The sequence below is a fragment of the Delphinus delphis genome, chromosome 20, assembly GCF_949987515.2.
Source record: "Delphinus delphis chromosome 20, mDelDel1.2, whole genome shotgun sequence".
NCBI lineage: Eukaryota > Metazoa > Chordata > Mammalia > Artiodactyla > Delphinidae > Delphinus > Delphinus delphis.
Window position 1 is genome coordinate 27,891,790 of NC_082702.1, and position 23,159 is coordinate 27,914,948.

At 43.6% G+C, this 23,159-nt stretch overlaps 1 protein-coding gene across 1 annotated transcript in view; it reads right to left on the reverse strand.

The window, feature by feature from the left end:
- TOX3 (TOX high mobility group box family member 3) overlaps positions 1-22,935 on the reverse strand; it is a 105,269-nt gene extending 82,334 nt beyond the window's left edge. The window contains exon 1 of the mRNA XM_059999174.1: positions 22,849-22,935. Coding sequence (XP_059855157.1) covers positions 22,849-22,935 — 87 coding nt within the window. The remainder of the gene's footprint in view (positions 1-22,848) is intronic.
- Positions 22,936-23,159: the final 224 nt, after the last annotated feature.

A 23,159-nucleotide genomic window follows, 5' to 3' on the forward strand; every position in this document is an offset into this window, starting at 1 on the left:
TTTTACCTGAAAAAACACTTTCTTCATTCATTTGTGCATTCCACAAATACTTCTTGAACGTTCCCTCTATAGCAGGCACAGCTCTGGGCAATGGGGATAAAGCAATGAAGAGGTAGAAATCTCTGCCCTTACAAGGTTATGTCCTAGCACAGGGGAGACGGGCAATCAGTAAAAGAAACGTGGTGTATGTTATAAGACCAGAAGCGTGGAGAAAAATGAAGAGGGGAAGGGGGATGGGGAATATCATGGAAAGGGAAGGGGGTTCATAAAAGGGTTCCCTGAGTAAAGGACATTTGAGAAAAGACCTTAAGAAGATGAGGGAGACATGAAAATATCTGTCGAAAAGGGGTTTGGGGCCGGGTGAAAGGCCCTGAGATGGGTGTGTGTCTGGAGTTTCCGACTGTGGCGGGAGCAGAGCGAGCCTCACCTAGGAGATGAGGTCAAAGGAGATCATGGCGGCCACCCAGCTAAGACTGTTTAGGCCTTTATGTAGACCTTGGCTTTTAGTCTGAGTGAGTCAGAGGGCCACTGGGGAGCCCTGAGCAGGGGAGTAATAGGAGTAATAGGATCTAGCTCAATTATTTTTCTAGAATAGCCATCAATATAACAGTTGTTTTTTCTTCATATCCAAGTAAGTCAGTTCAAGGAAACTCCTGTAATTTCAGCGTCTTTCCTGTTAAAGACACGAACCCCGTTTAACATCATGGGGTCCTTGGGCAACAAAGATTGATGTAGAACCAGACAGTGAAAAGAAAGACTTACCTCAGTTCATCTACTGGGATTTATGGACTGCAGGCTAATATGCTTTTGCACAGGAATATTTGTGTTTATGAAGACATTCTGATGAATGATACTTTTTTTTCCCGTTCATGAAATTTTCAACATAAAAGAACCCAGAATTCCTATTTTGAAATCCATTGTGCCATTTTTATTCTGCCTGTATTTTAATATAGCATCAATATTTAACTACTCATTAAATGAAGTGTGACTTTTATAGTGAAAATGTCAGTCTTTGCAGTTCATTAAATTCATTTAAAGTATAGCTGCTTGATTTTTTTCCCCCTGGAAGAATAAAAGGACTACGAATTGAAGGCATAAACTTTAAATTTAAGCATGTGTTTTCTTCAAAATTAACATTCAGGATCTGTAACATTATTCATAAGACCAAGGGAGTGTTTGCATCTTCCTGCATTTTACTTAGTGACTGTCGTCTTTACAGAGTACAGAGCTGTTTATCACAGTTGGATATGACCAGTGGAATGTCACTATGGACATTAAGATGTCATAAGTTATTATGAATCTCTGGAATTCTGCATGTAGTATTAAAAAAACATTATCTTGAACTATGGCATCAGAAAAAATACACCCTGGAAGATGTGAAATTTAATAACTTGCTGAATCCAATAGGCCCTAAAAGTAGTCTATTTCAGTTTTTAAAAATCATTATGATATGACATTTGGTCACCTGAAAGAAAAGGATATATTAGAGGTGGAATTTGAGAAATGAATTATAATGAATTTTTTAGATGTTTGTGATTCCTTCTTCCTAAAATGACTATAATTTACACGTATGGGGCAGTAAAATGCAAATGATGTCAGATCACCACCGGTACGTGTTCACGATGACAAAGTCTCTTAATGAGATTTCAGAAGACTTCAGCATTTCTGAACAAGACATAAAGGAAATGAACACCCCCAGGTCCACCTCTTCCAACAGAGGCTAAAAGGGACCCAAGTCTCGTGACAGGAACACAGACACACACACACACACACACACACACACACACACACACACGCTGCCCTGTTACCCTCTTCTCCCCCCAGGCCACCCCTCATGCCAGGTCCACCCACCCCCCAAAACAGAAATCTAAGCACACCCCCTGAAGCAAAGTGCCTGAAAGATAAAGCTCAAACTCTGAAGCGTGCAGGGAGAGACCTTTCGAAATCCAGCCTCTGTCTTCCCCTACGGGTGTCCACAAGAACCCCCGTCCTCTGCCTCGTCAAGGCTCCATGACTTTGCGTGATGCTGCCTCCTCCCCCCGGATACCCACCCTGAAGTTCTGTTAAGGTAAAATTCCCAAAACAGTTTCCTTACCTGGAATGATCATTATAAAAGAAAAATTTTACTTTGTTCTATTCTGGTTTCAAAAGTCTAAAAGGCATTATATTTGAGAAAAAAAACAAGGTCTGGGGGGGGGGTGGCTTTTGAAAAAGAAATAGGCAGGACCTGACTGCCACTGTATGTGCTGAACTCACTGCACCTAAACAGCTACAGTAAATAAAATGACTGGGGAATCTTTCTGATGAACCCAAAGGTTGATGACTGGAGGAGGAGGGCTATCCATGTATTTGTTAAAGTGTAACGATCCACTTGAAGAAGTTTGTGGGGTTGTTTTCTCTTTTACTTCTGCCCTTTTCCCTGAAGCCCTCCTACTGGAAAGGAAATGGGAAAAAAAAAAACTTATCTGGAGTCCAGAGCACCTACCTAAATTACTAAGACAGTAGAGCACATACAAAATAAAATAATAAATCAAATTCTACTCCAGGCATCTGGCCGCTTGCTAAGAAGCATGCAGCCTGCCATCAGCAACTTCACCACCTACACCTAGAGGGGCAAACATTAATTTCAAATCAGTGGCTATTGTCAAGCATGTATGAATGTATTTTATTGCTTCTTTGTGATCGGTGACAGTGGACTGGTAGGTTACAAAGGCAGTAACCAAAGGGAGGGCCTCTTCTCACGCCTCTGCTGCTTTCCACCACTGGGAAGTCCATCCGAGTCCCATGGAGTGTAGTACACATGCGTGCGCGCGCACACAGACACACACACGCCCTTCCAACATTTCCCAATATTTTTGTATTTTCCCCACTCCCTCCCTTCCCTGTTATAAGTATTAATACTATATTAATTTATAACACAAACCTGCCAGGTAAATCCAAAAGGAAAAGAAAATGAAAAAATGTACGATACATCCCATTGAGAGATACCCACAACTGAATTATTTGTGCCTCTCTTTAAATCGCAAAAATTTTGGTCTGCCCATAAAGAACTAAATGTTCATTTGTTTTCATTTAGCTCTTCCAGGATTGGCTCTCCAGGAACGGCCCATATTGGCCAAAGTAGCTACTTCTTATAAGCTACTGCTGCCTCTAAGACATTCTCCCACATTCCCATTGGCTTAAGTATTCTCGTACTTTTCTCAAATTTGTAGCTGCCCAAGTTTAATTACCCCAGAACAATCCAGTCATCGACAGCTAACTGAAAGAGTGTGGAGTTTTTCTTCCCCCATAAATCTATTCATTGAGATTCCACCAAGCCTGGAATGTCCAGGGAAAGATTCAATAATCAGGGGAGAAATGAGTTGCAGAAACTCAAAGAGAACAGAATAGCCAAGGCAGGAGATTACAAAGCCAAGCGATGAGGACTCACTGAATTAAACATTCTTAAGCAGACTTACATACATAATGAATTGGTCAATTCTGTCCAATGTTTCTGAAAGAGATTACCCTTCCAACAAGCCAAACGAGTGTTCAAGGATGGTAGCTCGGATGGATTCCCGAACAAAATAAGTGTTAATCACTTTATCTCCCCCGATCTTTTTTTGTGAAGAAGAGCAACTTTTCATTTCCATAAAGCCTTGAACTCGTTGGCTGGTAGGGGATGGGGGTGGAGCTGCAGTTGAGGGAGGGCTGGTTCGAGGATGCAGACAATGAAGTCCCTGAAAAGGGGGATTTCCTGACAATAAAACCCTCCTGATCAGGGCAAGAGAGGGGACATTGTTGTCTGCAGCGCTCCCCCTTTCCTTTGGGAATTCCAAGCATGGTGGAGAGGGGAGGGTCATGGTGACAACTGCTCTGGGAAGGATCAGCCAGGTAGGCTTTGCGATTTATTGCTTGCGAAACGCTGGACCACCACAAAACATTCGTTCTTTTAAACACATTGCTACGGGTTCCTTAAGACATCCTGTCAGTTTAAGGAATGTGTAAAGTAATCAGCCTATAAAAACTTTAAGCAAATGGCCACCGTCTATTAGCAAAAAAACCTCCCAACTAGTTATGACTGGAGATTTTTCTGTACACCAGACACAGTGCTGGGTTCTGAGGACAGAGCATCCAATAAGACAGACATGGTCACTGCTCTCAGGAGCTCACAGTTTAGAAGGCCGACGCTATTTCTTAAGCGTCTATGCGCGCCATACCGTACAGAGTAGCCACTGCAAAATATCTGAGGGAAGAATGAAGAAAAGACTTCTGAGCTTGGGGTTCACGTGGCTCAAGACTAAAAAATAATAATAACAACTAGCAGGTAGACTGGAAATGACCAAATATATGAAATAATCAACTGGAGTGTGCCCCCCAAGTTAGAAGAAATGGGACGAGAAAGAGAAATAACCCTGACACCCAGATCCTATCTGTTATTTCATGCAATCACTGCACAGAACCAGTCATTGGTGGTGTTTTAACAATTCACTCCAAATAGCTTTGTGACTGACTTACTTCAAGTATCTAGAGACACAGGTGAACCCTAATTGAGCCAAGTCCCAAGTTCATGAACACTCATTCCAATTATTCCCTCTAGTGAACACAGACCTTCTCTTCTCAATCTGCTATGTCACACAGCTTTGCAAATTCAAAAGTTATTTCTAGTAACCCAGAGAGAGCCCCAAACAAAAGAGAGAGAAGGAAAAAGAAAGAAAACAGTTGCCAGATGTCAAGACAAGTGTTGATTCTTTTACCTGGTCCAGGGACTTCCTTCCCTGGTGACTCCCCCCCAGATGGACACTGGCCTTCTTAGCTATTCCGAGGCACACACAGTGAGGGAGCATCCTTTTAGCTCCATCAGGCCCTAGAGAAATAATTGCCCTATATTTAGATAAATGCCCTTTGTAACGAAGGAATGATTCATCCCAGTTAGCACTTTCTAAATGACAAAGCCACAGAGTTTTCCAAAATATTCCTCTAGCTCAGTGGTTCCCAACCAGGGGCGATTTTGCCCCCCAAAGGATATTCGGCAATGAGATGGTTTTGGTTGTTTTACTGGAGGTGCTACAGGCATCTAGTGGGTAGAGGCCAGGTTTGCTGCTAAACATCCAAAAATGCACAAAAAGCCCCAAAACAAACAATTATCTGACCCCAAACATCAATAGTGCTGAGGTTGAGAAACCCTGACCTAGTTATATATTAAGCGAAGAACAGAGGGTCCACATATAAATGTTTAAGGTGTAGAGTCCTCCAAATAGTTCTGTTCATATGTCGGGATATTCTGGGGCAAGAGTCTTTCCCCACCGTCTATGTTCCACAGTCTATCCGTATCTTAAGAAATTTACCTGATGTTCGGCTAAAAATAATATCCTAGAATAATAACGATGATAATATGTAATATTAATGAAGTGCTTAGTATATAGACAGTTAGTCAATATTTACAACAACCCTATGTTATAGATGGTCTACCATTATTCTCTACAAAGTAAGCTTATTTATTGCACACAATGACCCACAGAGCAGCTGGGTTTATAAGCCTCTAAAATGTTAGTGCTACGGGGCAGGATTTTCTCTGTTTCGTTCACCAATGTCTATCCACCACCCAGCAGAGTAGAATCCCCATTTTAGAGATGCAGACACTGAAAGGCTCAGGAGCGAGCTGGAGATCACAGAGCCCATACGTTGTGGAAAGTGGCTCAAACCTGGCCTCTGCCCACACACCCTGCCAGCCTGCCAACTGCTCGATATTTGGAGTCATTAAAATCCATTAGACCTCTTGGGCCAACCTTAGATAAACAACCTAAGGAGGAATGAGTCAGGCTGCTTTCCAAAGTTACCAAAATAAAGTTTCCCACTTTTCAGGAAGCTGATTAAACAAAACAGTGGCACCAAGACAATGGTAAAGTACATCTGCATTGCCATGAGTCACTTTAAAGCAATCTAAGCGGGTGGCTGGTTTTATGAGAGGTTAACTGCTTCTCTTAATTTGGGCAGGGCTCACGTGGCATCAGGAAGGCTTCCCTGAGCCAAGACAGCAGGGCTTTCTCAAAGATCAAATGCCCTGGGTGTGCGCAGAAACGCTTTCCAACCCCTAGGGAGCCAATTCGCCGATCCTAGGATGCACATGTGGACCAGTCTCCACTTGACAACTGGTCCAACGGACCCCCAATGCTGGGGTAATCTTAACAGTCTTCAGGTAAAATTAAAACTACATCTACTCAATTAAGATAGATGCTAATGATGGCAGGATGTGAACATTTAGGAATTAGTACTTTTTGAATGATAAGAGAGCTCAAACACTGATTTGAAGGCTCAGGGGCTATCCCAATTTCCCTGTTTTCATCATTTCAATAGATTCCCTAACTCTGGGGGAAATATCCTAAAGGAGAGGAACTCTGGCAAGCGCTATAAATTGAGAGTTATACTCGTCCTTGTAAAAAGACCAAAAGGGGAAGGGATACGTTTGTTTTTTATTTTTACAATATTGACACAACCAGTAGACTTTAATTTCCTAAGTGGAAATTTCTCTTGTAGAAAGATACTCAAAGTATTCTTGACACTATGCAAACATGCTCATTGTACTTAGAAGTATTTTAAGTATTTATTCATAAGTTGCTTTTCTCCACAAAAGAATTGGGTGACTTTTATTTGTTTTTTGGGTTTTTTTTGCGGTACTCGGGTCTCTCACTGTTGTGGCCTCTCGCGTTGCGGAGCACAGGCTCCGGATGCGCAGGCTCAGAGGCTATGGCTCACGGGCCCAGCCGCTCCACGGCACGTGGGATCCTCCCAGACCGGAGCACGAACCCGTGTCCCCTGTATCGGCAGGCGGACTCTCAACCACTGTGCCACCAGGGAAGCCCCTGGGTGACTTTTAAAAGTACAATTGATTCTAAAGAGAGAGGTAATATTTCTAAGAATCAAGGCAAAAAAAAATTAAAATAATAAAGCCAAGGTGACTAGCACTCAGGAATGCACATCCTATTCGTCTGGATAATTACTACATAAGTTTCATGCTGGACTCCAAGCTTCCTGACAGCCAATGCAAAGAAATGAGAATAACAAGATTAATAATACCCATTAGATAAAACCAAGTGATGTTTTTTCCAGCTCTTCCTGATACAGTAACCTAAAAAGATCCTCTGGCAAGTCATCCTAAAAAAAAAAAAGACACTATGAATATGTAATGGACTATAATTAAACAGAACCCCAAAAAAAGGATGTTCATGAAACTATTATTCATAATTCCGCTCAATGCGAAGTCCTAGGAGTGTGTAATCGACACCTGAGAGATACCCAGTGAAGGCAAATGTGGACTGGGGTGTACAACAGTGTGTCGTCCTAAGCATTCAGCTCGCAGGCTGGCAGAAGCCTCACTTTAAGTTAGGTTATCTGGATGAATGGATGCACTGCATCTTCTTCAGGCCATTCTCCATAAATATATTATTTCTTAAAACAGTTTTTAATAGGGACTGAGCACCAGATTTAAGGGACTTCCCTGGTGGCACAGTGGTTAAGAATCTGCCTGCCAATGCAGGGGACACAGGTTCAATCCCTGGTCCGGGAGGATCCCACAGTCCGTGTAGCAAATAAGCCCATGCGCCACAACTACTGAGCCTGAGCTCTAGAGACTGGGAGCCACAACTACTGAGCCTGCGCACCATAACTACTGAAGCCTGCGTGACCAGAGCCCATGCTCCCCAACAAGAGCAGCCACCGGAATGAGAAGCTTGCGCACCACAACGAAGAGTAGCCCCTGCTCGACGCAACTAGAGAAAAGCCTGTGCACAGCAACAAAGACCCAACACAGCCAAAAATAAATAAATAAATAAATAATTTTTTTTAAAGAAAGGACCATCATTTCTGATAAGAAACTAAAGGACAAGAATTCTGCATCAACCATCAAGTATGATGGCCAAACAACATCATCAGAAAAAAATTTCCCAGAAAGTTAAATTCTCATATATGGGTTATGCTACGCTGGGAAATTTTAGTAGTCAAGCAATGAGGTATTGTCTATTGTCCAAAAGTTATCTGTTAACTTAGGGTTGAACTGGCCTCTTTAAAAAAAAAATACCCTTTTCTTTTTCCTCTCCACATCTGGACACTGTTTTTTGTCTCTCTTTCTAGATAAGAATGTTCTCGATCACTCTCAACTATTGTCACCCTTCTTGTCTTCTTTTGTCACTCTTCTTACTTTTCGTATTAGTCTATCAGAATTCTTTAGCCTGACTTGGTTTTCCTTCACTTGGTTTCTGCCCTGAGATTCCACAAGTTTCACATTAATAAACACACAGGCTCAAGAATCGTAGGGAAGCGGGATGGATGCCAACTACAACCTGCCATCTTGCACCTGCTCGAGTGCCAGTGTTTTCAAAGTGTCTAACCATGAAGAGATATTCAGATGATCAAAATGGTATATATCACAACTACAGTGTTTCCTAGGAATCTAGGATTAAGACAAGCCATTAAAAAAGGGAATGTGTAGTATGAAATTTAGCCCACTGGCAGTTAAAAACCTGTTAAACCAAAGCCAGAATTGGAAACAGTATTTGAAACATTATTAATTCAGACAGAGCAAGGCTATTATGCTACCAAGAAAGTTATCTACTGTGAACAACTGGGCTTTGAGGGCCAGCAAAAAGAGCTATTTCAAATTAATATTTTCAAAACAACTGATATGTCTAAGCAATGCACGAAAATATTAAGACAGGCAATCCTACTTTGTGGTGCTGATCTATAACCACTGAAATGACCCTGAGCAGAACTCTAGTGTTTAATAAAATTCAACAATCTTTTTCTAAGGCATTTTGTTTTTGCTTAATGTGGTTAACTTTGATACTAGATATGGAGGGTCTTCAATGTCAAGTTGAGGACAAAGCAATTTATCTTGTAGGCCATATCTATTATGCCTATCTATTATCCCATATCTATTATGCATACTGGATTAATTTAGTTGATATATACATACATTTTTTTAATTTTAATAGTTTTGCATTTATTGTATGGGTAATTTTTACATGTTGCCAGCAATACAAGGTTCCCTTACGCAACAGTGATATAAGTTAAAAAGTGAGTCAATGTAAAAACATTTTTAATAAATAATACTGGTGGTAAGTAGATACGGCCAAAAGGAGGTGGCAAATCTGCGAAAGCACTGGTATAAACAAAGACGAGCCATTGGAAGTGCTTTTAGAGGGAGAATGATGCTTAGACTAATACCCTTTTGAGGGATCAAACCGAAGTGGAGCGCAGATTTGATTGCAGGCGGGAGAAATTTAAAAAATACAGAGAGTCAGGGAGGAGCTTGTGGCTATGGCTGAGGCCTTGGCTAGGACACTGGCAGTGGAAAGAAAGAAGACAGACGCAAAAGAGGTCATGAGAAGAAAAATGAAGACGGCATGAAGAGCTATTGCCTTAAGAGAATGAAAGGGGCCAAGTAATCACAGTTAATATTTTGTATCCGAAAATGACGAGGGCATTGAGAGAAGTGGTAAAAACTTGAAGGGGAGCTCTGGGGCAGAGGGATGCAGGTTGCCATATGGCTTATGTTTGATTTAAACTGATGGCAGGCAGGGAAGTGGTGATATCCTATAGAGAGCTGCCATATAGGGGATGAGAAATGTAGATCAAGCCAGAGATGAAGCTTTGAGGCCTCGGGGAAGACTGCGAAAAAGGCCCCAGTTCTTCCACCTCCCTGTATCCACGCCCCTTTGTCATGTGATTTTGCAGCAGCTCCTTTCAAGAAATGGAATCTACCTCCCCTCCCCTTGAATCTGGCTTTGGGCAGTAGAACGTGGTAGAAGGAACAGAATTTCTGAGCCTGAGCTCAAGGGCCCTCTGCACTTCTCAGAATGCTACTACCATGCAGGCACTTGTGTACATCTTGGCGTGCTGGAGGGGAGAGACTACACGTATGTGCAGGAGAAGCAAGGGGCCCCAGTGGACAGTCAGCCAATCTCCAGAAACAGAGCCTCACAGCCAACCTGCCACTGCCCACAAACACATTAGCGAATCCAGCCAAGATGAGAATAACTGCCCCACTGGGCCCAGACTAAATTACTGACTTGCAGAATCACAAGTAAAACATGTTTTCTGTTTTAAGCCACAAGGTTTACTTTGTTACGCAGCAATAGATAGCCGATACAAACAACATCAGAGAGGGAACAGCTAAAGGCAGAAAGCAAGATCCACATACAAAGTGAAAATAATACAGGGGAAAAAGAGCAAGAAGCCAAGCTTTGGGAGGACATTCCCACCGCCTGGGAAGAGGAGGGAAAGCCGCAGACAAGACAACAGAGCAGGAGTACCCAAATATGTCAATACAATATTTGGGAACCAGAGACATGGGAGATCACAGGACACAGAAGGATAGTCATCAGGAAAGCATAGCCCCAGGGCTCAGAGCAGGATCTAGCTTAAGTAGGCACTTCACATTCTTGCAGGAATGAATGAAGTTTGATCCAGCAAGGCAGAGCTCACAGGAGAAGAGGAAAAAGGTAGTGTCAGTAATGCAAGGAGGAACAGAAGCAGACTGCAGGGTGTTGAGGTGGGCCTGAGTGGGAAAGACATGGAAAAGCCCAGGGAGAGACATCTTGTTTGCGCCATTGTTCAGAGAGATGTTAAAAAGGCGGTCCACAGAGTCAGACAGAAGAGTCGATGTGGATGGTCCTTTCTCTAGGACTCACAACTACCAGCATAGCCAGGACCAACAGCAACAGCATCACCTGGGAATGGGTTAGCGATGCCAACCTTCCGGCCCACCCAGACCCGCTGATCCGCATTTTATCCTGACCCCCAGCTGACCCGCATGCATATCCCTCATAGAAGCACTGCTCTGCGAGGTCCAGAGACAAGGAAGAAAGAATGTTTAATTACATCTTGAGAAAGTCATTCTGTTTTGAACTCCTTTCAAGCCTCCAGATAAAATCAAAGCCAGAGTCTCAGTCTGGTGCTAACACATCTTCCACACCTCCCTAACACTTGCAAATCCCCCTTTTCAACAAACAGAGAGCAGAGCCTGAGGCCAGAAAGGTCTCCAGTGAGCTCTCCAGAATACTGTTTACTCCCCTGGTATTTATCTTTAGGATTTTCTTCTATGTCTGGGAAGTGATAGGGTTTTCCATTTGAGATGGTCTTCATTTCACATTAATTTATGTAAGGGAAAAAAGTGACTTAAACAAAACCATGACATGTACTATAATGTGGATAGAATGAGGAGACAGCCAAAGCCGTGACAAGGGAGGTGGCCCTCAACAAACTGTAGATTGGAAAATCTGTAGTGGAGGTCAGAGGACATCTGGGCACATTTGAAAGTAGAAAAAGGACTAAGACGGGAAAGATGGGAGCTGTCCGCAGAACCAATATTCAACAATCAGAAAGGGAATGACGCTGTTGGGGGAATTTCTCCCAAAGAGTAGAAACTGCTCTCCTCTGGGTCTGGATAAAAGAGAGAAGCGGTTCCTACATGAATGAGGATGACACATGAGCAATTCCTAGCAGATAATATCAACGTTCCTCATGAAGCGAAAGATGTGAGTTCCCTCCTAAGAGTGAGGGGAGAGCTGGTCTGACTGTGACTTAAAAAGAGTGGAGGCGACTTGGACTCTCCGTTTGGAGAATGTCCAAGAGAATAAAGAGATAAACAGAAGGACCCAAGCACACTCAGAGAGCTTTCGTTTTTAGAAAGGAAAACGGACACAGTGTTCAGTTACCCTAAAGTTGAGAAATGAGGCTGACCAAGGGCTGACACAGCCTACACAGCAAAAGGAGAGGGGGCTGAGGAAGCTGCCGTGTCTTTGCCATCGAGGTTGCATGGTCAAGGGTAAAAGAAGGGGGCCAGAGGGTTAAGTGAGGAGAAAGGGCGTAAAGAACTGCAGGTTTCTGGGGAAGAAGATTTGGTGAATGTGTGGATACGATGAGTCACAGGTAAGCTGGGTTTGATCAAAAAGGAAACCCATCAGTTGAAAAACAATCTAGTTTTAAAAAACGCAACTGAAGACTGACTTGTGCGTAAAACTCTATTACCCAGAGTTAGGACCTGAGAAATGGCAGTGTAAAAATTCAAGAGGTATTTTGAAAAGAAGAAAAATTTGGGCCTAAAATATAGGTAATGAATTAATATTAGGACATCGGATTTGCAGTTCCTACAAAGACACAGATCAATCATCGGGTATTTTAAGCATGCCCAAAATAAAACCCCAAAGCTGAAGAAAGGATTGAAAAGATAGCACAGTGTATCTCTTTCACCAAAAGAGGACCCTCCAGGAGCAAATAAAACCGAAAATATTGAACGAAGTTTAGCAAAATACAATGTTACAGTTTGTTCACGAAATCTCCAACTTGGAGATACCCAAAAGGGTTCCTTGGACCTCACCCATCACTCACTCATAGGCACTCACCCCTGCTTCTGCAGTAACTGAGTGTTCCCTGGGCATGTGGCCAGCCACAACCTGGCAGTCACAGGTGTGGCCATGTGTCTCAGTTCTGGCCAGTGAGAAAGAAGCAAGTGTCCTGTGGCAGCCTCTGGAGACCTCCCTTGACCACATTTCGTTCCTGCCGGTTGGACCATGATGATGACTGGCATTCTACCTTGGACCATAAGGACAAGGGTCACATGAAAGTTAGAGACAGCTTGGGTCCCAGATGTCTATGAAGCCCGCGTAACAGCCCAGAACTACTTACCTCTGGTCTTCATTAGGGACAAGAGAAAATCTATCTCATTTAAGCCACTGCTTCTCAAGTGGTTTGGGGGGTGTTACTGTTTGTTTGGGGGGTTTTTTGGTTTGTTTTGTTTTTATTTGGCCGCACTGCACAGCTTGTGGGATTTCAGTTCCCCAACCAGGGATGGAACCCGGGCCCTCGGCAGTGAGAGTGCGGAGCCCTAACCACTGGACCACCAGGGAATTCCCTCAAGTTTTTTTTTCTGTTACTTGCAGGTGAACCCTAACTAACAGGCCCTTCTTTGCCTACATTGAAGTTTCCCCTTCCTTGACCATTTCTGGAACACTTTCACCAAACCAACCATTGGCTTCTGCCTAGAACACCTCCCTATGTACACATATTCACACACACACACACACACACACACACACACGAATTTCATGAACACTCACATATGCACACCTGCTCTCCTACCAAACTAGAGGTCTCTTGAAGGCAGACCACATCTAATGTCAGCCCCTCACAAGAAGTGCATTCCTAATAAATGCTTGGCAAATAACAATGATGACATTTGCATTAAATAAGCACAAGCTATTTCTGGTTTCCACAAAGGATAAGAAACATGGACAACTCAAATCCTCAAAAATCGTCAAAATCGTCAAGCTCCACTTCATTTAGCAGTTTAAATGGACTTTTTTTTTTTTTTAACTACCTCATGCCCACTTCCCTTTGCTGTGACATCAGCGTTTTGCTCTCCCTCTGAGGATCCATTGCTCCCGACTCTTGGCCTATGTGGTTTCCATGGGGCTGCCAGTATGCGCCCCTGATCCTGAGATGGGTATGTGATGTTGGGCTTGGGCACGTGACCCAAGTCTGTCCAATGAGACTCAGTGCAGAGGAGGTACAGAAACAAGCAGGGAAGAGAATCTCCCCTTCTTGGGGAAGCTGAGCTGTGCAGGTGTGACTTGGAGCTGCTACTGAACATCTTCCCACCACCCAAGTATAACCTGACTGAGAGAGAAGCTGAACAGATGAAAACAGAACTAATATAAAGGAGTCTTGACAGCATCCCTTTGTAACACCTGGATCCAGCTATGCCTGAAGCAAAACTTACAACCCCTTTTCTATTTAACTCATTTTGAGGACTTTTCCCCACTTGGAGTCCAAAGAATTTTTACTTATACAACAGTTTAACCACTTCTCCATTAAACATTGTTGTTAGAATTTTTTGAGTAAGCCAAATAATGAGTTGAGTTTCTCCCTGGAGACAGGCATAAAGGAGTAGCAAAACAGTCTACTAGTACGCTTTATGAGTACTCAATAGTTCTAAATTTAACTCATCCTTTTTTCGAGAAAAACCAACTTCCAACCAAACATACATATTTCACAAAAGTGTTCTAGTCAGGTCAGCATTTGAGACTTCTCCTTCCTATATCTAGAAGATTTTTTAAAAGAAAGTGGAAAAATTTTGTTATTCTGCAGCACACCAAAATCCCTTGCTCATTATAAATTAGCTGTAGAAATTGCTGGGAAAATCTCACATTATAGTACAGTTACACTACATCAATTTAAAATATTTTGAAAACTCACTTCCATTACAATATTTAATATAATTCTTCTATATATACAATTTATAGTCAGTGTAGAAAAGGTCACATTTAACTCGCAAGATATGGAATAGAAGGGCCCACCTTAAAATCTATCTCCTCCAAAAGAACGAATCTATATCATTCAAATATGTATTTAGAGTGAAATCCAAACACTTCTTGATGTTGGCCAATTTCTTTAATTTATGGATTATCAAGACATGACAAGTATTCTTTTATAAACAAAGTAAAATTAAATTAAGATTAAAGATAGAATGTTAGTCATACAAGAAGGGACATTTTCCAATGGCTAATGTGTTTTATACAAGAGTGGAACATATCTAAAAGAACATGGCCTCCCAAAGGAAGGGATTAGGATACAAACCTAGGAAACAAAGAAAATAAAATGACCTACTACAAAGAGAGAAGATAAAACCTGTCAGAAGCTCATGCAGACCTTGAATAAAAGCTTCTACTCCTTTTATTTTAATAGGGTTTTTTAAAAAGAGTGCTGAATCCACCTTTAAAATACACTGAATTTATAAGCATACTTAGCAGAAATCCTGTCCTTCCTTATTAACCACACTCAAAACAGATTCCCCAAGATATTTATGACATCATGAACATGTCACAAAATCCAGTTTGAAGTTGCATCTCTTACACAAAGAAAAACACATGAAATGTTTTAATTCATAAATGGCTGACGTGGTTGTAAAGTATGGTATTGCAAATTTTGCATTATTCCCACTTGATGATAGCCATTTAAGACTGTTTCTTTCCAAATAACTGTTAAGCTAGAAAAGATATATCATCACACACACACACACACACACTCCTTTTTTTGTTTTTTTTTTTTGCGGTACACGGGCCTCTCACTGTTGTGGCCTCTCCCGTTGCGGAGCACAGGCTCCGGACGCGCAGGCTCAGCGGCCATGGCTCACGGGCCCAGCCGCTCCGCGGCATGTGGGATCTTCCCAGACCAGGGCACGAACCCGTGTCCCCTGCATCGGCAGGTGGACTCTCAACCACTGCGCCACCAGGGAAGCCCCACACTCCTTTTTTATACCATCCTTGTCATGGTACAGTAAGATTTCCAAATTTTCGGAGTTTCACGTGTTACGTCCTAAAATACTGCCTCCCAAACTGGGAAGTTGGATTACCAAACACCACACCAGCCTACCCTCAAGACCAAGGATGCGTCCTTGCCACCCCGTCTCCTTACTATTAGAGAAATGACTTCTGTTTCCAGCGCTTCATCACTTACAGGAAGCCTCAGAGTTTGGTTCTCCAACCCTGAGCTCTCTGAGTTCCAAGGCACGGGTAGGTTCCAGGGCACCTACTTGACATCTCTGTGGGAATGTTCCACCCAAATATCCCATATCAGTGTTATCTTTCCTTCAACCCCAGCTTCTCCTCTGGCCTCTCTGCTTCTGTTCAAAGTCTTAACATTCATTCAGGTCCCCAGTTCAAACACCCTGAGTCGTCTCCGCTTCCTCTTTCTCTTTCCTAAGCTACAGAGATGCTCTGTTCCGTGCCCTCCTCTCCTTCACGTCCATATTCACATCTCCTTAGTTCAAATCTTTCTCACACTTTTATCTTGACTGGCTAGTGGCGTCCTCCCTGGTCCCCGCTGACCGCCACCTCCTGTCGGGCCCCATGCTAATCTAGTCAAAAAGTCAGATTCATCTTCACAAAATTCAACCCCTACCACACGCTAGCCCACTCAAAATTCTTCAAACGTGCTCAGCAGCAGACACGGGTGTCCTTCCAACAGCCTCCTTCCTTGCTAACGGAGCGTAACATCAATTATGCTCATGTGACAAGTGTCCAGCCCCAGGGGATGACATGGGATTGGTCTATGCTGATCACAGCAGTCCTCTTCTTCTTTGCCAATGACTGTCCTAGGGTGGGCATGTGATCCGTTTCTGAACAGTAAGATGAAAGAGTCTAGTGGAACTGTTTCCAAGAAAGCGATTCTTTCTTAATAAGAGATGTGTAGAAAGAGAAAGTGCTCCTTTACTGCCACCCACACCACTGCCCTGCTTCTCATTTCGCATGCTATCATGTGAGGATGTGACGCCTAGAGCTACAGCAGCCAACCTGTGACCATGAGGAGAATGTTGAAATTCCAAGGATGGCGGAATAAAGAGAAAAGTAAAGGGGGTCCTTGAAGACATGATTGAACCATCCAAAACAGCCTGAAATGGCCCACCTAAAGACTTACTAGTAAACAAATGTCTTTAGGGTTTATGCACTGTTTATTGTTTATTCTGTTACCTGCAGCCCAAAGCATTCTAGCTGATAAACTTACAAAGAACAAACTACTTCCCTTACCACTGAAGGCCCTCTGTGCCATGCTACTCACAGTATGACATCATCACCTGAGAGCCCCACCCCAGACCTATGATGCAAAAACTCTAGAGGTAAAGTCCAATGGTCTGTGTTACAGAAAGCACTCTGGGTATTACTCGTGTATGCTCAAGTTTGAGGAGCATGGCTCTATAATATGATCACAAATTACTCTTTTCCATTTCATCTACTATCCTACATACCGCAAGGAACACTGGGTCTGTATTTCTCCGATGACAGTGACCTCATTTCACTAGGTCTGAGCATCATTTGATGCTCGCTTAATTTCATCTCTTTCTAATCAAAGTTTTCAAACTCGAAGCCTCCTGGGACCTGAGAGGTATACAGAAGGAAGTGTGAGGTGGAGGGAGTGGAGAGGACCACGGTGAACTGTGGAGTACACAGCCATCTGAATCAGGGCAACTAGCAGACGATGCCATGCCAGGGTACAGGTCCAGTATTTACGATGAAAGAAAAACTGGAAATCCAGATTTATATGCAAAGATTTTTAGAAACAGACAACTAATTTATTTTTTTAAATACTGGTGCAAAGTAAACAAAACAAGTCCTCAAGTGGATTCAGTGTCTCCCTGACAGTTTGTGACCTGGAGTAGACAGTTCTTGAAATAACCACACATACTTTGAAGGCTGTGGCCACGTACAACCATTGACTTCACCTGAAATGACTAAAATTAACATTCTTTGGCTAACTGTATATTAGGCTTCACTGAGCACATGGTTCTCATCAATATTCCACTGGTTGACGTGGAAAAATGGGGAGTTTCTGGACCTCAAGCTTGTGTCAGCAGGACTGCTTTATCCAGTAGTCACCATAGACCGGACACCTAGAACTATAAGATTCTCAGGAGCCTACAGAAATGTTTAAAATGTAGAAAAAAGTAATTGGCCACACAGCACAGAAGTAAGCGTGCGTGCACGCACACACACACGCTACAAAATTAAAACTAATAGATGCTCAATTAAATGCCTACAAAATACAAACATAAGCCACCTAATCAACATCAACTCAGATATGGTATCATGTCATATTGTATTGAATGCAGGATGTGGAGGGGAGCCCAAATCAATAGGGCTTAGGAATTGCCAAGGGCCTCAAAAGGCCCTGAGTGCCGACCAGGAACCAACCATTCTGTCCTAGGTCTTGTCTTCTTTATAGCAATCACAAACTTCGTACCCAGTTTTACTGCCCCTGGACATTGCTCACTTCAGGATCCTCAGCCTAAAACAAAGTTTCCAACCAGAGCTGCGTGTTGGAATCACCTGGGGAGCTTTTAAACACACAGCTGCCTGGATCCCCTCCCCAGAGACTCTTACTGAACTAGTCTGGGGTAAGGCTGAGCTTGAGTATCTTCTACAAGCCTCCTCCTACCCGACCATGGCTGAAGCCAGGGCTGAGACCCCACCGTTCTAGAAGCATTTCCAGAAGCATTCTCTGAGAGAGTCATCTTTCCAGTTAGGCCATCTTGATTTTCTTTCTACTGTCTTGGCTTGGAACAAAGGAAGATCACGGTACCATCAGTGGACTGATCATCTAGAACAGGGGTTGGCAACCTTTTTCTATAAATAATAAATGTTTTAGGCTTTGCAAGCCATGCAGTCTCTGTCACAATGACTCAACTCCGCCACTGTGGCATGAAAGTAGCCCCAACAAGATGTAAACAAATGAGTGGGGCTGTGTTCCAATAAAAGTTTATTTATGGACACAAAAGTCAATTTCATGTAGTTTTCACAGTCACAAAATAGTCTTCTTCTTTTGAATTCTTTCAACAGTTGAAAAACGCAAAAACCAACCTTAACTTGCAGACCATGACCTGTGGGCTGCAGTCTGCCAGCTCCTGACCTAGAATGACTACTCCATTGGTTTGAGACCATAAAACTAACGAATGATAGAATCCAAATTATTAGATTAGAACTACACTGAAAGTGGTTAAATTATACCTCCTCCACTCACTCAACTGAATTATCCACATAGTCGAACACTGTAGTAGAACTGCCCACAGAGTCGAACGTAAACTAGAAATGATGTATTTTAAAATGATTTTCGCATCCTCATCTGCATATGAGTTTGTTAAGACAAAAGTTGCAAAGGAGCAGTACACAGGCATGCTTTGAGGGTCCCACATAATGATTTCACGTATTTGTTAATTTGCAGCCAATACTTAAAATTCAGGATATTTCCCATAAAAACCCAGATTATCATTTTCTTGAAAAAAAAGAATTGCAGAATGTGGAGATACTGGGTCAAATGTTGGCATGGCAACAATCTACTAATGCTGAGCAAGGCTCCCCCTTTAAATGGGGCATGTTCTCCACTTGACCACAACCTCTAGCTTCATGAAGGTTAACTGGCTGTCCCTACAGACAGAGTTTATGACCCTTGCTCTAAGGTCCCTAGAAGAACCTTTTACTTCTTTCACAATGTGGTTTCCACATCTTGGTTAAACACCTGACATGGAAATCTCTCAATCTGCTCTCAAAATTCAACACCCCCATACTCCAGACCCTAGAAATAAAATCATGAGTTCTCATGCTAGTGCAAGATATCAACTTAAGGAGAGTTTCAATCAAATCCCCCTTCCCTCTCAATACGTTCTCAACTTGAACCATGGGCTCCAATAAGGTAGACCAATGACAAACCACCCTTCAGGTTCTCTTATTCTTCAGGCTAGCCAAGGTAGATAGGCCCATGAGGTGGAGGGAAAGTGCTCACATCAGAACAGCTTAATTAAGCAGAGTGATCAATAACACATATAATAATTAGGAAGCAATGTTTGGGCCAGATGGAGTTACAACAGCATAGGATTATTCTACATAGGGTAAGACGTCAATAGCTGTATTTTGAAAGGGGGTGGGGAAGCCCTAAGAATATGCAGAAAAGCTAGTAACTAGAGTTTAGTCCAAATTCATTATTAACCCAATGCGTGATTGTACCTGGCTTACACCCACATTAAACGTAACAGTGTATTTGGGGGCGGGTGGGTGAGGAGAGCTGGCTTCTGACCACTACATGCCGATTGATACGTTGCATATTAGCTTCTTACTGGTGAAGACAAATTGAACCCAGGGAAAGAAAAGTTCCAGATATATAGACAATGGGTCACTAATTCACTTGAATAACATAAAGCTTTTTTTTTAAAAAAAAAGATATAGGTGTTAGTTTAATTTGTTAGCTGCATCAGAAAAAGAAATGTTCAAACAGTAGATTTTCCACTTGAAATTAAAATGGAAATTAGCCCTGAGGAAATAGAGATGACTTTGAGTTTATACATCAGTGGCTGGTTCATGAATTATTAACTGATTTTAATGATCCTGGCTATATTTTATTTGAAGTTATTCTCCTACTTGCAATGACTTTTGAACCCTCAAAACTCTTTCATCCATTCTCCATAGACAGAGTACACACTTTGATGAGCGCTGACATTTAAAAAGGATCCATATACTCACAGAATGTGAAGATAATACACATGCATATAAGTTATACAAAGGACTCGGGTCATTTGTTAAAGAGAGAAATGAATGAAACCCTATTATTCACGGTTTGTAAATAAATTTAACGATAAGCGCTAACTTTTCCCTTGTTAAGCCTGGAGCGGAGGGTTCTGTATTTCTTCTAAAGTTTCCCAGATGGTCGTTAAAACAAGAAAGGGCAGAAACAGACTTTCTTTGAAAGCCATCACTTCCCATCCGGAAAGATAACGCACATGATCAAAAGTTAAGTCTTAAAAGATTAATGATTACAGGTGTTTTCAAATAAGATACATGCATGTCTTTGTACGCTGGTTTTTACATTTTCAGTATAAATCTATTGAATAACGTCACTTCAGACACACAAGTTAGCTATGAAATGAAATGCTATAAACCTTTAACTAGCACTTGCTGTTTTATACCCATGAAGTTAATACTTCTTCTTCTACTGCATTCTCCCCATAAGGAAAAATTACGGGGAGTAAAGTTGGGTTTTTCACTTCTGAAATTAAGAGTAGGGAAATACAGTATCGTGGCTCAATTTAAAGATTATTGTATTTTTATCTGCAAGGAATGAAATGCAAATATCCCTTAAAATAAGTACAATCTGATTTCTACCAATATTAAGCACTGACTTTCATAAGTTGGGTACACAGAGCACTTAAGACGACAGATTGCTGAATAACTAAGAAACCGAGTTATTTCAGGCGAATCGCTGCATTAGGAAAATATGACAGCAATCCATCTTGCATCCTCACTCCTGAAACTGAACAAGCATCTCAATAAATATTGTCTGTTTGCAAGCTTTCTAGGCGCTCCCAGAAGTAAATGTTCTGAGTTTAAATTGACTCGAAATAGCCTTTCTCAAAAAATAAAAAGAGACACACACAAAACACCCACAATTTCCTCCGGTCCCTTGAAGTACCCTTGGGATCCTAGTGAACAGAGAGATTTGCCACGCATTGCAGTGACTGGATTAGTACAAAAGGTTTCTATTTTGGTGTCATTCGAGTGTTGCTGATCTTAAATCAGAGAAAGAAGTAGTTACATTAGGCAAGGTAATGGCTTCCAAAAATAAGAGCATGCCCAGCTATACAAGGCTTGAATACACAAGGCTAAGTTGTAAGGAGATAAATAATACCCCACTGGAACAATTAGGTGGATTCTCAGAAACACTACATACTTAATTAGGCTGCCTAAGTCCCTAACTGAGCATACATGGGAGACTTTTGAAAGCATTTAATAACTTGAGTAAATCCAAAATCAGAGGCCTGAAACTAAACCTGAACCCTAGCTACAGGGATAGGCCTTTTCTTGCTTCTCTTTCAATGCTTAATGTTATCACTCTAGGAATTTTGAGAGCATGAACGCCCACCATCACCAAAGGGTTAAAACACACTGAATGATGTCCCTTCCTTCTATACTTGTTGGGAGGCCCCTCCGTGCCAGGCGCAGAGCTGGGTGATGATGACACAGGGCAGAGGGGTGAGGAAGAGAGACCCTAATGGTGTTTCACAAACTTCAGCACTGGAGTTGGGAACGGAGTATAAACAAACAGAAAGGAAGACGAGCCTCCATCAGCCACGGGGCACAGCAAACTGTTCCTCACTCTTAGATACAAATCCTCCTCTTCCTGCTATGTATTCATTAGTTTTGTATAGCACCTTTCTTTCTGCAGGCTCCTTATTTCCTCCTCTGTTATCCAAGCAATCATAAACAAACTGCGATTTGAAAGAAAAAGGAGGGGAGGAGGGAGGGGCAGGGGGGAAGGAGAAAGAAAAACCACATTCAAAAGGCACAGGCCAGCCAGAGCACAGCTCTTTCTCTGAATATCGCCCTCGGGGTGATGTTTCCTCTAAAGCTTGGCCTTGGGGGCTTCAGGAAAGGATTGAGAACGGGAGTACGCGCTGCGCTGGCCCAAGGGCCGCGGTTCTCGCACCTACTCGCCGCTCCGAGCTGCGGCCAGCTGCCCTTCTGAGATCCACCTTTGGCCACCTGAAACGCTGGGTCCTCGAAGTTGGAACAGGGGGAGGTGAAGGAGGTGGGGTGACCCAGGGCGTGGTGTGGAGGTCTCTAACCCTGATCTCCCCGAAATGCCAAACTTACCCCTCCCCCCAAAATGAAAGATAAGAAGCCACTAGTGCTAACCAGGGAGGGGCGGGCACCTCCATTGCATGGTCCAGAGCGCCCTAGCGAGAGGGCAGGAAAGGCCACCTGCGGGGGTCCCACCACTTCGCGGCTCCCCTCTTCGAAGACCCCATCCAGGGCACGCTCAAAAGTTAGTTCCTTTCCTTCGCTAAGCGGCCCTGGGTCCAGCTCTCGGGGGCGTGGGGGAGGTGAGATGGGCTGGGAGGGGGGCGGCGAAGTCATCAGACCACGAGATGGGGGACTCCTGCGTTGCCCCCTTCCCCCCGCAAACTCAGGGGAACTGCGATCGTGTTTACTAATAACAACAACAAAGAATCACACGCGAGTCCCCCCTTGCAGTTCTTGGGCTGCTCTTCTTTGGGGCAGCCAAAGAGCGTCGGCCAGGTTGGGGCGGGGGGAGACAGTGGGAGGAGAGGCGGAGGAGAGAGGGGAGCGCCGGCTGAGGGACAAAAAGGGGGGTGGGAAGGGGGCAGAAAGAGTAGAGCGGGAGAGTTGGACAGAAACGAAGGCGCAAAGGGAAAGGAGCGGAGAGGGGAGAGAAAAGTGAAGCAGGCGGAGATCTGGACCGCGGGGCGCGCCCGGGATGGGGAGGTGGCCCCCGACCCGCCGCCCCCCGGCCCTGGCCCGGCCCGGTCACCTTGCTGTAGCCGTAGTACCCCAGGCACTGCGCGAAGTCCAGGCCGGCGGGGTCCCCGGCCGCCGCGGGGTAGAATCTCACATCCATGCCGGAGCCGGGCCCGGGGCCGGGGGCCGGGACTGGGGCTCGCCGGGACCGGTGCCTGCCTCCTCGAAGCCGCTAGATCCACCGTCGGGGGCGCCCAGCCGGGGTTGTCCGGGGGCGGCGCGCGGGACTTGGGCCGGAGGGGCGCCGCGACCGGGAGCCAGAGGAGCCCGGGAGCCGCGGCCGCCGCACACAAAGGCGCGGCCACGCGAGCCGCGAGAGAGCGG